The following is a 15,556-nucleotide window of genomic DNA, read 5'->3' as shown; positions in this document are numbered from 1 at the left end:
ACAGAAAAAAAAAAAANCTGGCCCAGTCAAAGTTCAGATACAAATCTAATTGCGAGTCAGTCATAAGACATGAAAATTGCAGTTCACACTCAGTCCAGTCTGGTTGAATCTCAGCTATTTTGTGAAGTGGAATTGGAATAATTTCAGACAGACTTTTAACGGCTTGCAGCAGTGAAAGGCAGATCTGCAGCATCGACTGAGGAGGGCTGAATATAAAAATACATGTCAGAAAACCATTGACCTTTTTTCCTTTTACTTTAACGGTCTGCTTTGTGTTTATGAGACATAAAATAATTGCAACGTGACAAAATGTGAAAAGGTCTAACGGGAAGGAGTACTTTGGCCAGGCGCTGTAGGCACACTGCAGCTGTCACATAACAACCGACCACAAAGTGGGACGAGTCATCAGGTCAAAATCAGAACCAGTTCCTTCTCTGAAAGTGAATCCATTCGGTAACTTGCAACATTTTAATATAAACCATTCATGGCGTGTCAAGTGAGTCTGAGCTGAAAAGGTGCAGAGAGACAAACATCAAGTGATGAATGCGACCTGACAGACAACACATGGATGCAACATTGAAACACAGAGCAGCACGAACAGCAAAGCAAAGTCTGCAAGTCTTCATATTCTTTGCTTCAATCTGCAAACTAAATCCTCCTGCTGAAGTGCTAAAAAAAATAATAATAAATAAATAACATCCAGAAACAATCTACACATCTCCAGATGCTTTCAGGTTTGCTCTAAGAATGAGTTTTCCTCATGGAAGCGACTGTACGCCCTGCTGTAACGTTAACCGCACATGGCATTAATCCCAGTGTGATTTCTCTGCCTACCAAGGGGGCAGCTCTAATATCGGAGAGTGAGGCAGTAACCTGGATCCTGCTGTGAATTTAATTTGATGGCGAAGCGTCTTATTAGCGGCACAAGCTAAGCTTTTCTCCTGCTCTGGGATTCGGAATCTGTTTCCTCCTGACATACTTTTCACAATTGCTATTCCGAAAGCGTTCACACCGAAGACATCGCCTCTCTCTGTTTCTTTCTCTCGTGGCTGCGCTAAAACGGTGCCAATTTACATTTAATTTCAGCATCTTACAACCTAATCTCTATGCGCCAGTTTGAAATGAAAGCGATAGCTTTGTTCGGTTCTGCACGTGTTCCAGGTGAAAGTGCAATAAGTCCGTCACGTTTTTCCACCAAAAATTAGAATTATAATTTGAGGCCGTTGACATGTTGCCTAGCAAGTGTGAACTATATGAGGTACTATAAAAAAAATAACTAGTGTCAAGAACAAGAGCTGAGAAGCTTTTCATAGTTAAAGTAATTAAAGGATCAGTAGCTTTGCTGTTTTTGTCTCATAGGTGTTTTTTGTTTCTAGATTTAGCTTTTTCTTTATCTGGGTCTTTTCTGTTATTTACCGTGATTGTTTTCAGTGACACAGATCCTATCTCTGGTTGCTATGTTACCATCTGCTCTCCATTCTCCATAAACTCATCACCTGACACTTAGATAATAAATTGTCCTCTCAATAACTGTGATGGACACAGTTATTGGCACTCCTAGTAAAGATGTGTTAACAGTGTTTAGGTTCATAATCTCAGGTAAAAAAAATTAAAGAAAAGACACAAAAATCCAACCATTAAGTACATTTACACAGCGGGGAGAAACAAACAATGTTTGTTTTTTACAAGGAAAACAAATTTTTTTTAATGTATGATTTATTCTTTACTGATTGTATATTTAACATTTAATTGTCTGAGTATTAAGAAACATATTAGTAATCCATTATTTCCAATTTAACCACAGTGTACAGCTAATACGAGAGAAGTTCAGTGTTTGTTTCAAACAATTATTCTTATAATATGTTTAAATTGTTGTTTTTTTGTGAGATCATGCTGCAGCAACAATTAATCCATTTAGTTGATATTTATTTGCATAACCACATTCATACTAGAGGTGCCAAAAAACATAGCTGGTAAAGAACTGACTTGTTTTGGTTATATTTACCCAGAATGCAGTGCGCATTCTGGGTAAAAGCTTCCTGCTTTCGGAGCAGTCTCCGGTCCACTCGGCTTGAACCGCACCGAAGTTCGCTTCAACCGAACTGAGACCTAGATTTTTAGGTCCACATCAGAGTTTGATTGTGCGTTCACACCTGACCAGACCAGCCTGACCTTCCAATCAAACAAACTGGAGTCTGATTAAAGCGAACTAAACAGGACTGGTGTGAATGCACCCCATATAACTTATACTCTTGCTAAAACAACGATTTCAGGAAGGTAATTTGTTTCTTCTTTTCTTTGCCACACATTCTCTCTATCAAGTGGAAAGGCTCCACTTGATAGAGGGTGGAGAGCAGCACTGTACAGTTACAGGAACATGGAGACGTTAGTAGGCCAGAGGGGTTGCAGGTGCTTACTGAAGTTAGTAGCTACCTTTAACTAGGCCACTGCACATGTATTACCTGAGGTTAGTGTCTGAGGCACTCCTTTGGTGCAAGTCCTCTTCTTTATCCATCAAATCCTCCTGAAGCTCCTGGTCTCTGTCTATCTTACTGCCTGACTCTGTGCTCTCACCCTGACGTCTCTCCGCTTTACCAGCCTCCCTTCCCCTGTCTCCAGCCTCATCTTCCTCCTGCACTTCTCCTAACTGCTCATCCACTTCCCATGAATGCCTTCTCGCTTGCAACGGGCTGAAAACGGAGACAGATGCGAAGACAACAGCAACACATGCAAAGCAGAAAAAAAATCAAAGATAGCATGAGCAACATAACGACAACCAGAGATCCAGAGATGCAGTGCAGTGAAGAAAGCAAAAATGATTGAAGAAAAAAAAAAGAAAAACAAAAGAGCAAGCTTAGAACAAAACACCATGCAAATGAATTTGGTTTCAGTCGGACTTGAGACAAGATCAAAAGATTTGGTGTCATTTCGTAACACTTTTGGGTCACAGACTGCGCCACAGCATAACTAAGCAAAGTTTAAGAAGTTTGGTTTTTGTGTCCTAAAAACAGAGAGCTTTGAAAAAACGCTGTATAAATGAATCAATTTCTCTTTTTGGGTTCAAATAGGTTCAACAGAAAAAAAAAAAATAAAAATGAAAAAACATTCTCATTCCTGACTAATAACTTTACAAAGGTATAAAAGTAGGGCAGTAGTCTCGCTAACGTGGGCGTGAACTTACCGGATCTTGCGGTTTCCCTGCGGCCGTTCTGATTGGACAGACATGTAGCTGGTGCTGCTGAACCGAGAGGCGCTGCTGGTTCTCGACACAGCGGACACGTCGCTCACATCGCTGTCCGATGACTTGGCTGACAAGTTGTCGGAGCCCCGCGGGTCTCTGCCTGAGCGCTGCACACAAAGGACAACAGATCATAGAAGGTATTTCATTAAAGCAAGGCATTTGGTGAATATTTGCAAACTAGCATTAGCAAACAAAAAGAAGAAGAAAAATTATGATTGGAACGTGCCAGTGATTTAACACGCAAACAATGAATCCGTTACATGTTAAAACAGAGTCATTTAGGTAAATATTTAGTTATTTCATATTTACAGTCAATCATGGAGTCATTTCAAACCGTAGCTCAAACAAAACTTAACATTTAAGTTGTCAGCTACACCAATCAGCTTGTCTACAGCTGTTAGCTCCCCCTACTGACTGCTAATGCTGAGAGATAACATAAACTCAGTACGATTCAGCACACCTTTAATAAGTAAACATGTACAATGAATACAAATCTGCTTTGCAATGTAAACCAGTCATTTATACTAACTGAATCACTAAATGTTTCATGTTTCAGGTCAGGTAGAATCACCAAAACTGTTTCTCTTTGCCAAACGTTTCAATAGTTATAGAGAATTTTAAAAAACTTTCTTCAAAATCAGAAGTTTACATACATTTATTCTGTGTTTTGTTGAATTTTTGCCCAAGTTATTCAGTTTCCACAAACTCCTTGCAGTAGTTTGGTTCATCTCTCCTGATAAAAGCAGTGAATTATTCACATCTGTGCCCAAGCTTTACGTATTGAAATGTCACTTCAATATTTTTCATAATGTTCATTTGATCGCGATGTAATCACCAAAAAAAAACACACACACACACACACACACAGCTCTGCTGTTAGCTGTTGGGATGGGGATGGTGCTATCGCCTCTTTCTTTCCCCAAACATAAAAATAATCATTGCATGCACATGTTTCCATTTTAGCTTCATCACATCATGAATCTCCCCAAAGCTCAGGGTCTTTGTCCTGAAGAGCATTGACAATCAGGAATCTGGCTTTTGGAGTACTGACTTCTTCCTCTCTGAGTGGCTCTTGACCAAGTAGGAGCCGATTCTAATACAGATGATGAGCTTCGCTCTCTTCACACGGAGTCTTCACAAGATCTTTTGGTTTTGTTCTGGAGTATGAAGGTGGAAACTGGCTTGACGCATGTCTGTCCCTTGATATTCTGGCTGATTTTTACTGAGTTCTTCGTTGCCATCCAGTCGATCACACACGGCAGAAGTACGGCATGTGTGAGACGTGCCTCCATTTAACTCAAACATATGTGAATGGACCCATCACAAGCTCATGAAGCCACAACATCGTCATCATCACCTGAAATATAGCAACTGTAAACTTCCAACTTTGAAGAAAGTCACAAAAGTATTTCTATTTTTTCTTGCATTTCGAAAAGGGAAACTGCTAAAAAAAAAAAAAGTAAAGAAAAAACAACGGACAATAATGGAAAAATAATATTTTCTGTTTTGTTGAAAGTATTGCATACATGAGTATTTATTTCATGATTTATTGATTTACGGGTTGATTTCAGTGTGTTGTTTTGTCCTTTTGTCATCAATTGACTGTGTGAATCTGCAGCCTGTTTGTTTTTATTGTCATTAGAAATAGAAAGAAAATACAAAGTTTGTGCTCCAGGGAGAACACTGAAAAGTGTAGCAGCCTTGCAATTTGAAAGTTTAGAACATACTTATTTACACTTCTACCTCTGCACCATAAGCACTGCGCCTCTCGCTCCCAGATGCAGACGTTCAGCTCAGCGTTCTGTGTGAGCTATAAATAGACAGCAGCAAGGTTGAAGAAACCTTTTCAAAGACTAAGTCAGAGGCAGATTTTTGAAAAAGTGCAGATTTGACTTTTTCCACAATCTGAATAAGCAGAATCTAAACTAATGAGACAAAAAAAAAAAAAAAAAAAAAAAAAATTAACAATTTCAGGTATCCTAGAGCGACAGAATGTTTTGGATTACATGAAATATTTATTTTTGTTCAATTCCTCCTAATGACATTTACGCAGGGTTCATGGTATTACTGTTTATTTTCTATCCAATAAAATAGTAAATCAAAACCAGCAGCCATTAACTGACTGATAGAGAATACTTTGATTACGCCACGGCTTGCTTGGAAGCCGGTCTGGAATGACACGCAGCCGGTTTGAATCGAGCCGTGTTTATATTGTTCAGGGTCTGTTTACTGTAAGGGTGGCTGAGCTGAGTGTTACAGTAACTGCTCTGTTCAGAGCACTTGCCCAATAGAGTTCAGCTTAATAGCAGACAGAACGCTGTTCTGTCAATGGGAACTCTAGGAAAGCAAATACGCAACAGACAAGAACGACTTGCACCCGAATTGGCTTTTTATAGACTTGCGTTAGCATGTGGCTTCTCTCAGTTCAGTAGTTTTCATAGCACCGACTTAAAAGGAGAGCAGAGCCAGAGTCTTTGTCTTGGCCGCAGTGAGACAGCAGGCCAAGTTCTCTAAAAGTCTTCAGAGCCTTTTCCAGAGCAGAAAGGCAAACATCTGATTATGGAAACAGCTGGTGTCGCGTTCCCAAAAATGATAAGAGGAAGCTCTGGTTGTGTAAACTTTTATTTTTCCATCCCTGATTCCAAACTGATGTGTTAAACATCAAAGGGTTTTTGTTGTTTTCAGTCAAACACACGCAGAGCGATGAAGGAGTGTGTATTTAGCACATTGCTCTAAGTTAGTCAAATGAAGAATCTGTTCATGTACCATATGAAATTAATAATAATGTTTGAAAGTCTTTACAATTTGCCATATTGCAACCGGAAAATTCAACTAATTTTATATGACAGAACAACACAAAGGAAGAAAAAGAATTACTTAAAAAAACTCACAAATAAAAACCTGAAAAGTGTGGCCTACCCATACGAATATTATTTAGATATGTCTCAACAAGCTTTGTAGATCCAAACATTTTTTTACCTTCCCTCCTGCTAAAAAAATGTGCCAATAACTGTGAGTTAACTATGGACATCATAAGAAAAAATGAAGAGATCACTTTAAATGATCAGTTTCTCTGATTTTACTTCTTAGAGGTAAAATGAACATTGTTCTTTTATTCTACGAACTCCTGACAACATCTCTGCGAAATTTCAGGCAAAAATGTTTGTATTTATTTGCAGAAAATAAGAAATTGTCAAAATAACAAAACAGATGCAGTGCTTTCAGACCTCAAATAATGCGAAGAAAACAAATTCATATTCATTTAGAAACAAAAATGCAAACATTTTAACTCAGGAAGAGTTCAGAAGTCAATATTTGGTGGAATAACCAGGTTGTTTTCAAAAGGGTTCAGTGCAGTGGGCTCTTCATTTTTTTTACAGAGCTGTATATGTATTTATGCACTCCTTTGTGTGATCATGCAAAGTATCATATTGTGTTTAATCAATGAAAATTTGTATAAAATACTTTGAAGTTTGTGGCTGTAATGTGAAAAAATATTTTTAGAAAGTTCAAAGGGTTAATAATATTTATTATTCAACTTATTCAAGATATGTGAAAAAAAATCAACAGGAACTAAAAGATTTTTGTGTCTAAAACAAAAATGTTCTATTAAGACATGGAGCAAACAATGAGCATGTTTGAATGTAGCTAAGTGGGTTAGCGTCATGCTCGACAGCTTCCACTGCTCGCCACTGTGTGGCCGTTGGACTGAATGAGAAGCAGACACAAAGAGCATGTTTCCTGGAGTCCAGCGTCTGGCTGTGTCTGTACCTTGTGGTAGTCTTGTTCCAGTCTGGAGTCGGAGCTGGCTCCCTGTTTGTACATGTTCAACTTCAGTTTCATCTGCCTGGTCTTCTCCTCCATGTCCATACCTGTGCACAGAGACACATCCTGGTCAGACAGGAAGTTGCGCTGAAGGGGCGAGGGGTCGGGTGAAAGGTCATTCTGCCGTGGAGAGAGACAAGCTTCTGGTGAGCCATGATGAGACGGGTCAAAATGGAGAGAAGCTTAATGGTTGACTGGATTCACACACACATTCAACCTGTTCCACCTGAGCTGCAGCATATTCAAACTAAAATATTAAAATGCTAAAGTATCTCACAAAATATTGCTAGTTAATTCCTGTGTATTTGCAAATCTCCAACTTAAACCATTTGCACAAGATTTTGCATATTTGCTCCTATTTTGAAAAAAAAAAAAAAAAACTCTCTATATGGCAGGAGTAAATTAACAAACACATAAAAAACGTCTCATTTAGTTTATCCCAGAAATATCTTTAAACTGACGTTTGTTTCAAAGTGCCTATTTATACTGCTGCTTGTGGTTTTATGGTCAAATCTCTTTTAAGCAGAATATGTTCACAGAAAAAAAAAACCTCCCACAAACTCCAAACGTCAATACAAAACTTTCCACTAGAACATCATCATCAGTTGTTCAGTCCCAAAATATTCCTGGATCGAAAACAGATGCATTCTTTCTGCAGCAGCTACACCTCCACCTACCCACTGCAGCCTTCGTCTCTACAGCTGCATCATCCGATGGCGTGATCCAATGAATGCAAACACACACACACTGTGCCATGCACATGAGCAATGAGGCTGAACATTCAGACACAGACACACCGACAGAAAGATACAAAGCAGAACAGATACGTTGAGACTGAGGTTTAAATAAAAGGGAACTCATCTCTCTGTTAATTTAATTCTCTGTCACGTTTAGAAGGATGTGCTTATTATCATTTTTCACAACCCACAAGACAGGTTTTTAGCTTTTATCAGCTGATAGATGTAGAGAAATAAAACCAGATGATGATTATGACTGTAGCTGACTGGTTGGATATAAAAACAACAGCAACCCCCCCCCCAAAAAACAATAGTTTTATGGTCAGTGAACACACCACACCCTAGCACTAACAACACTTGATGTCAAGGTTGTTATTGAGGGAAGAAGGATCAAAGTTAGCACAGAGGTGTGAAGAACCTACTCCAAAAAAAGCTGTTTTTCATATGTTTAGAACTGTTGCTTTGGAGCAAGAAGGATTGTGTGTTCAGACTGGAATTGGACCCACAACCTTTGCGTGTGGGACTATCTTCCACATCAAAGCAGACGGCCATAAGGATGATTGGTCACTCTAAACTGGAACCTAAATGGAACCGTGGACGGACATGTGGGTGTAAACGTTTCAACACGTCTTTTGTATTTTCAGACTGATACTGTCTGAAAGAGAATAGGACGTACAGCAGGTAACAGGAAGGCTGAATGGAGCGCAGCACGAGTGTGTTAAATCAGAAAATGTTTGCATGTTTTCTGGACTCTTTAATGTGAAGGCGAGGATCTACGTTCCCTACAGGACAGACAGGAAGTGCTGTTGTAGTGATGCTAGCTGCACTAACTGAACTTAACATGAATACACTAATGAACTCAACTTAAAACAATTTTGTCCCTAGTTTACAGCGATGGATGTCACTTGAGTTCCACGTAGGGCTGAGCAATCTGACTACAATATATTGGTTTCGTATCAGTCAGTATTGATAATTGTTTATTATTTGTTTTCTTTTAAATATTCCAAATACTACCAAACTGACGATGTGACTTTTCCTGTTTTATCCAGTTTCCTCTTGAGCTGTTGTACTCATTTTCTCCTTTCACTCCACGCCGCTATTTTCATATTTTTAAGCAACTAAGTTGATGAACAAGTGGTTGCTAGGTAACCACAGAGCGAGTGAGTTAGCAGATGACAAAAATCTTGTTTAGCTCAGAGAGGTTAAGCAACTAAAAATATTCAGAATGCTGAATCTGAGCTCAGTGAACTTATTGAAATTTCTATTGCTTGTATTACATATTGATCATGTGTCTACCCCATTGTATATTGTCAATTTTTAAGCTCAAACCTACTATCCAGTATAGATAATTTATGATTTAGATTTTTTTTTCTGGTTTCTTTTTCTAGCCTTCATGCTGTGAAGACTAGATAAAACTATTTGAGTTCTGTTTTGTGTTTTCCAACTTGACAGAATCAACTAAAATAATTTTTGTCAAATGAAAACCTTACAAAAACTTGGAAATCTTTCTTTAGAGAATATCTTTTGTATACGCGGCATTCCATTGTAATGTTAGATACAGTAAACTGTGTCATGTTGGCTAAACATTAAAACTGCTTTTACAATGTTGGTTTTCTGATGAAATGTATTTCTGACGGATTATCTTTGCATTCATAGTTCTTTGTAAGATGTAAAAAGATTCTCATGTGTGAACAAATGATTCACATGAGAAATCTGAGACCAACGTCAAAACAAACAACAAAAATTGAAGCAGCTTAAAGGTTTTTAAATGCCATCATCAAGCTACCACCTAATTGTGAAAGAGAACAGGAAGCTTTTAGATAATTTCCCCAAACTTTCTAGATTTTCTCCAGATTTTAACATCTTACTAATTAATCTGACAAACATGCCTGGAATAAATAAATAAAAAAAAGATCTACAAATAACTAAGGAGGAGCTTCTCAACTTTGTTTCTGGGTAGGACAGGGTCTTATAACAATAGCTGCATTTCCATTAACTCCAGAACTGCATAAACTGAAATGACGGAAATAAATAACCTTAATGAAAACACACCAATATTAAAAAAAAAAATCTTTTTTTTTTTTTTTTTGCTAAAATGTTTTTTACGCTAGTATAAGGCAGTTTTTCAACCATATCAAAATAGATGTATTTTGCAAATTTCACATGAGTTAACAGCCAGATGTTACTACTGGAGAAGATGACAAAGAAGACGACAGGAAGTAGTTGGAGGATGATGGCTTTGGGGGGGTGGGAGGGGGGTTTGGACAATGTGGCTCCACCAGAGCTCTCACAGCTCAACAACTCATAAAAAGTTGTGTTGAATCTATAGCTCTTCCGTAAAATCGGCCACTACAATTTCTCCAAAATGCTGCATACGTAGCCGGGGCTTGTTGCTCCAACGCCTGAATAAGATGCAGACGTCTCCTCTGATGGCTGATAAATGATGGATGAATTATAAATATATCTCATGTAACCGTTCAAATCTGTCGCTGACATGACTGCTAATAACTCATCGCCTGAGCAAGCTTATTCACATGTGATTTTAATTTAATTTCTTATTTAAAGGAAACATCGCAATTTTGAAATTGTGTTTTTTCGACATCAGCAGAATATCGACAAGGATTTGCGCACATATGTAATGGAAACACAGCTAGTGTCTGCTGCAATGAAACAGCACTAGAAACTCTTGCTATCATTGAGCCCAGAAAATAAAGTTACAGACACGACAGAAGCTGAAAGCGCCATCTACAGGACAACTAAAAGAGTGCAAGAGAATGGAGTCAAGCAAAGCGCGGACAGAGTAGACGGCTTGGATGAGGGGAGGCAGATGGCGGACTGGGGAGGAGAGGGGGGGTGGGCGGGCAGGAAAGGAAAAGGAAGCAGGAGAAGAAGAAGGGACAGACCTGAGTTCGTCCAACTTGGTGAGTCCGTGTCTTCTGGGTTTACATCACAAAATGGACAGACACAGACAGAGGAGAGGAACATGGATGTAAGAGGATGCACAAAGGGTAAAAAAGGGAGGGGTGCCAAGTTGGAGGAGGACAGTGTGTGTGTGTGTGTGTGTGTGTGTGTGTGTTTGTAGAGGGGTGGGTGATGCCATCATTGAATGTGTCAGGTTTGAAGGGTTAGAATGAGAGGGAAGTGGAGGAGGGTCAGGGAGGAAGATGGGATTTGGTGGTGGAGGAGGGGGAGGGCACAACACAACAACAATACAACACAACATTGACAAAACAGCAAACACAGAGGACACAAACAAAAATCATCACATTCTCCAACAACACACAAACTCCACCATGGGCGTTGTGGGAAGTCGAAACAGAGCAAGAAGGTGCAAGACTGGGAGAGGCTAAGACAGAGGCCGAGAGTTTAGTCATTAGAAACTGAAGAGGGGAAGGAAATCTGGGGGAGGAAAAAGAGCTGAAACAGGAAAGAGATGTTAATGGATCAAACCAGACAAAAACTGGACAGAGAAAAACAGAGAGAGAGAGAGAGGAGAAGGAGTAAAGGAAGAAGTGGATGTCGCTTCTTGTGGGCAGAAACAGCCTGAAAAAGTAACAGAAAATAAAAAAAAAACACAGCAGGAACTAAAGACACTGAGCAGCGAGCGCACGAAAAGAAAAAACAGCCAACTCCTTCAGCTGGTGTCTCACCAGAAAGAAAAAGGAAAAGAAGGTGAAATTGGCAAAATGTCACCTTGTAGCAAAGTAGAAGGCAGGAGTATGTGTTAAGAAGTAAACACATTGACAAGCAGACGCATGCAGAAGTCAACCGGTGTGTTTCAGAAATTATGTTACGCAACAGCAGTAAGTTCCTGCTCCAAGGCATTTCACTCTGTCTGATATATTTATGCGGAATTCATAATCATATTTTTCTTCCCCTTTATGTTATTAATAACTTTGCAGCCTGCTAGAACCGACTTTTTAGCTCTACAAACTGAACCAAACCCTCCAGTTCACTAGCAGCAGTCAGGACTCTGAAAACAGGAACCTGTTAGCACGCAGGACGTTAGCACATTAGCTACCACCACTGCACATGTGTGACCGCTTCCCCTCAGAGTCATTCTGACCCCTTTACTGCGCAACCTTCATTCCTCATCTGAGGCAGCTCTCACATCACAACTCATTTTTCAAACCACCTTCCAACAAAATTAGCATTTTGATTCTTTAACACCCGATTAATGCCTTTTTAACGAAGTGGAGCATGAATAAAAAGGCAATCAGAGACAGGTGACTCATTAGCTTTCATCTCTTTGTGACGACCAGCATCATCAAATTAAGAGTGGAATGAGAGCAAGAACAAAAACCATGTTGTGTTGCTGACCAAGAAACCTGAGATAAAAACGAGTCTGTTTAAGAAAAAAACACACATGTTTGCGTGGCTATCTTTGTGGGGTCTTTGCATTGACTTCCATTCATTTCTACAGCCTAAACCTTACCCTTACCCTTACCCTAATCCAGGGGTGCCCAAAGTCGGTCTTAAAGGGCCGGCATCCTGCATGCTTTAGTTCTCTCCCTGGTTTAGCACACCTCCATCAAATGATGGCTCATTAGAGGCCTAAAAGACACAGCTACAGATAAATAATGAACAAAATTATATTCATTAACTATAATGTGACATGTAAAAAGATTGACTCCTTATATATCACTTAGGAACACAACAGTCAGTTTCCTACATATAACAGACAATATTCAGCTGATAGAACAACATTCAGAACGTCCCTCACATAAAGCCAACCAGCCAGCCGGTAGATTTAATCACAAAATGTTTTTTTTCTGTGAGCTGACAGCATGGGTCTCTGTTGAACGTGAAAAAAAATTGCTAAAGAAAATGATTTATTTGATTTCATTTTAGGGTTCAAGCTACTAAAAACGGTACAAACATTGTTTTCCACTCTGTCAAATTGTACAAAATGGTATCTATTTATGCAAGAATATTAATTAAAAAGCTTTTAGCTTTAGAAGCTTTGATGTCATTCATCGTTCTCCAGCTTTGTCTGGTGAAAATGTGACAGTTTCTACGATTTAAAAGACAGTATGAGCATAAAGAACAAAATTCAATGGAATCTGGAGGAGACATTATATTAGCAAAGAGAAAAAGAGACTTAGTTCAAAGGTCAATGAAGATGGGATTCTTAGGAAGTACAATGCACCATACACAGAACCTCAAGACAGGAGGATGCCACACAAATCCAGCATAGGAAAACCGGAACAAAAGAGAAAAACTATGCCTAATATGTCTTTAAATAAATCTTATGAAATGGAGCCACTAGTTGGTTTTATTCACACTGTGGAAAGACGCGCACAAACACACGAAAACACATTGAATTGATATCCGTTAATATTTCATTTTTTTCAAAAGCCCAACCCTGACCTGAACCTGAAAAAAGGGAATTCTTCCTATGGGGCCTGCACTGTGGGCCCCATAAGGGGGAGTTGACCTTTATAACATACTATGTGTTGGAAAAACTGGCTTTACAAGGTGAGGTGAGAAATACTAAAACACACACACACGCACACACACTAGTCCTCAATCTGTAAGAGAACAGTAAAACTTGTTTGTCACTATTGTTTTATATTATGAGTATATGAACAGTAATAACATGCACTAAGCCCTGTTCTCCAGCAGAGAACAGCACTTTAGAAGGCTAGAATGCTTTATATTAAATATAAAGATTTATGCTTTATATTTAATTATGTTTTTTTTAAAGTTACTAAATCTGAAAGTTAAAAATTATAACAGCGATGTCTTCCTTAATAGTGTGTCAAAAGAAAACGTCTAACACTAGTAACCTTTAGCAGAGGCTCCTGTGTGTTTACTGATTTATCATTTCTTTATTTTGATAAACAACACACTGATGAACCTGCTTCAACTTCTGCTGAGATACTATATCCTTTTCAGCGTGATTTGGCTGGACTATTTACACCATTGTATTCATTGACAATCAAAAATTTATAATGTCATTTAAAGCAGCACGCATTCACTCTCAAACCCACCAACCTGCGTCAGTGAGGGAGGGGTGTGGCTGAGACCCTCCGTCAGACAAAGAGCCATTCAGCCCTCGCTGCTGGTCCTCCCATGTCACCTCTATGGGAAATACACACACACACACTCACTGGAGGACAGAGAGCCCCAGATTGTCTTGGAGAATTTTTTTTTTCGTACTTTATGTGAGGAAAAATTGTAGAACTGAGCTGTAACATGCAAAAAGATAAGCAAGTAAAAAATAAACACCAGGAGAGAAAGAGAAAAAGGCTGAAAGCAGCGACAGCTCGTTTAAAGATTGAGAGCATGGTGCCATCTGCTGGCCAGCTGAGAAAACTGTCTGATTATTTTAAAAGATTCTGCTTCATCTTTTTAGTTGATGTTTTCCTGCAGCAAAGCAGGAAAACAAAAAATACTAAATATGTTTTGTATGTTTTGTACTTATAGCAGATTTATTGTAGCTGCAAAAAATGTAAAACATTGTCCTTGAATTGATAGCACTCAAGAAAGAGTTCCAGTCTTATTAAATGGGCATATGTTTGATAATAATTGTTATTCAAGGTAGAAATGATTGTTAGAGCTGGGTAAAATAACTTAGCATTAGCATTAAGGGTGGGTTAGATATTGGAGGATGTATTGAAGGCAGAAGAGGGCATGCTAGCTAGAAATTAAACGACAGTTAAATGACATTTAACTGAAGTCCTAAAAGGGGTGCAGGTTTTAATGTTTCTTTCTTTTTCTCACTGTTTATTCAATGTCACAATGCTGTTTTTATTTTAATTATGTAAAGCACTTTAAAATGCCTTGCTGCTGAAATGTGCTATACAAATAAAATTTGATTGATTGATTGATTGATTGATTGATTGATTGATTGATTGATTGACAGAAATCACAACAAATGTAATAATATCAGATACATATGTATCTCTAATTTGTTCAGGCTACTTAAGACATACAGGGATTAATTTGTTCAATCCAAAAAGTACAAACAGAACAAAGTTAAAGGAACGTAGAAATGTGAAAAACTAAGACTAAAACAAATCACAGTAAGTAAAACGTCGAGAATTTAAGTGTAACAAGATCTCACGTTAAAAAAAAGTATATTTCTTATGAAAAACATTAAAAAAGAGAAGCTCAAACTAGTTTCTGCCACCAGGTAAGTTTGAAACTCTGACAGCAACAACATGGCAGATATGAGAAGGATTGGTAAGAACAGTGAAAACACTGCAGCTGGTTCATTTGTTAGCTACTGATGACAGATTTTTTGTTTGTAAAAACTGCACTGCATTTAATTATCTCTGTTTTACTACCTAAAAGTTTTATAATGATCTGATCCGATATGTAATGTATTTCTCCTGTTATTTGTAATCAGGTTATCTATTTGTATTACCTTTTTCATCTAAGTCTTTAAATCACCAGAATTTGTACAACTTTACATTTTCTGTCTGTCTGATGACATTGTTTTAAAATATTAAATCAGATCATTTGAATGGTTACGAAATACTCGAATGGGTTTTTTTTTATTTTTTTTTTTGGAAATACTTAACTCTTACTTGGGTGATTTCTTAGATGGCTAGTTTTAACTTTTACTTGAGTAAAACATGCTTAAGTAGTGCAATTCATACATGAATACAGTTTTTGGGTACTCTACTCACCTCTGGGAAATAAACACAAACTTGAATGTCCCAAACAAATTACAGATTTTTTTTTTTTTTTTTTTTTTAAGAAAAAAAAAAAAAAAAAAAAAAATTTTTTTTTTTCCCCAAAAATC

The 15,556-nt window shown here is 38.1% G+C and overlaps 1 protein-coding gene across 21 annotated transcripts in view; it reads right to left on the bottom strand.

Moving 5' to 3' along the window:
• LOC106962152 (regulating synaptic membrane exocytosis protein 2-like) overlaps nucleotides 1-15,556 on the bottom strand; it is a 136,620-nt gene that overhangs the window by 28,270 nt on the left and 92,794 nt on the right. For 15 of the 21 annotated variants that reach the window (XM_015056359.1, XM_015056353.1, XM_015056362.1 and 12 more), the window contains 3 exons: nucleotides 10,707-10,739; nucleotides 7,013-7,113; nucleotides 3,182-3,348 (listed from right to left, as the gene is read on the bottom strand). The exons of 2 other annotated variants lie outside the window; for them this stretch is intronic. In XM_015056359.1, coding sequence (XP_014911845.1) covers nucleotides 3,182-3,348; nucleotides 7,013-7,113; nucleotides 10,707-10,739 — 301 coding nt within the window. Of the gene's footprint in view, nucleotides 1-1,910; nucleotides 2,691-3,181; nucleotides 3,349-7,012; nucleotides 7,114-10,706; nucleotides 10,740-15,556 lie in introns of those variants that run through there. 4 more of the 21 variants (XM_015056354.1, XM_015056360.1, XM_015056371.1 and 1 more) reach the window with 3 other exon arrangements.

The sequence above is a fragment of the Poecilia latipinna genome, unplaced genomic scaffold (genome assembly GCF_001443285.1).
Source record: "Poecilia latipinna isolate Pla-1442-1.1 unplaced genomic scaffold, P_latipinna-1.0 Scaffold1377, whole genome shotgun sequence".
NCBI classification, from domain to species: Eukaryota; Metazoa; Chordata; class Actinopteri; order Cyprinodontiformes; family Poeciliidae; genus Poecilia; species Poecilia latipinna.
The sequence above is the reverse complement of the archived record's forward strand: the minus strand, read 5'-3'. Positions and strand labels throughout refer to the sequence as shown.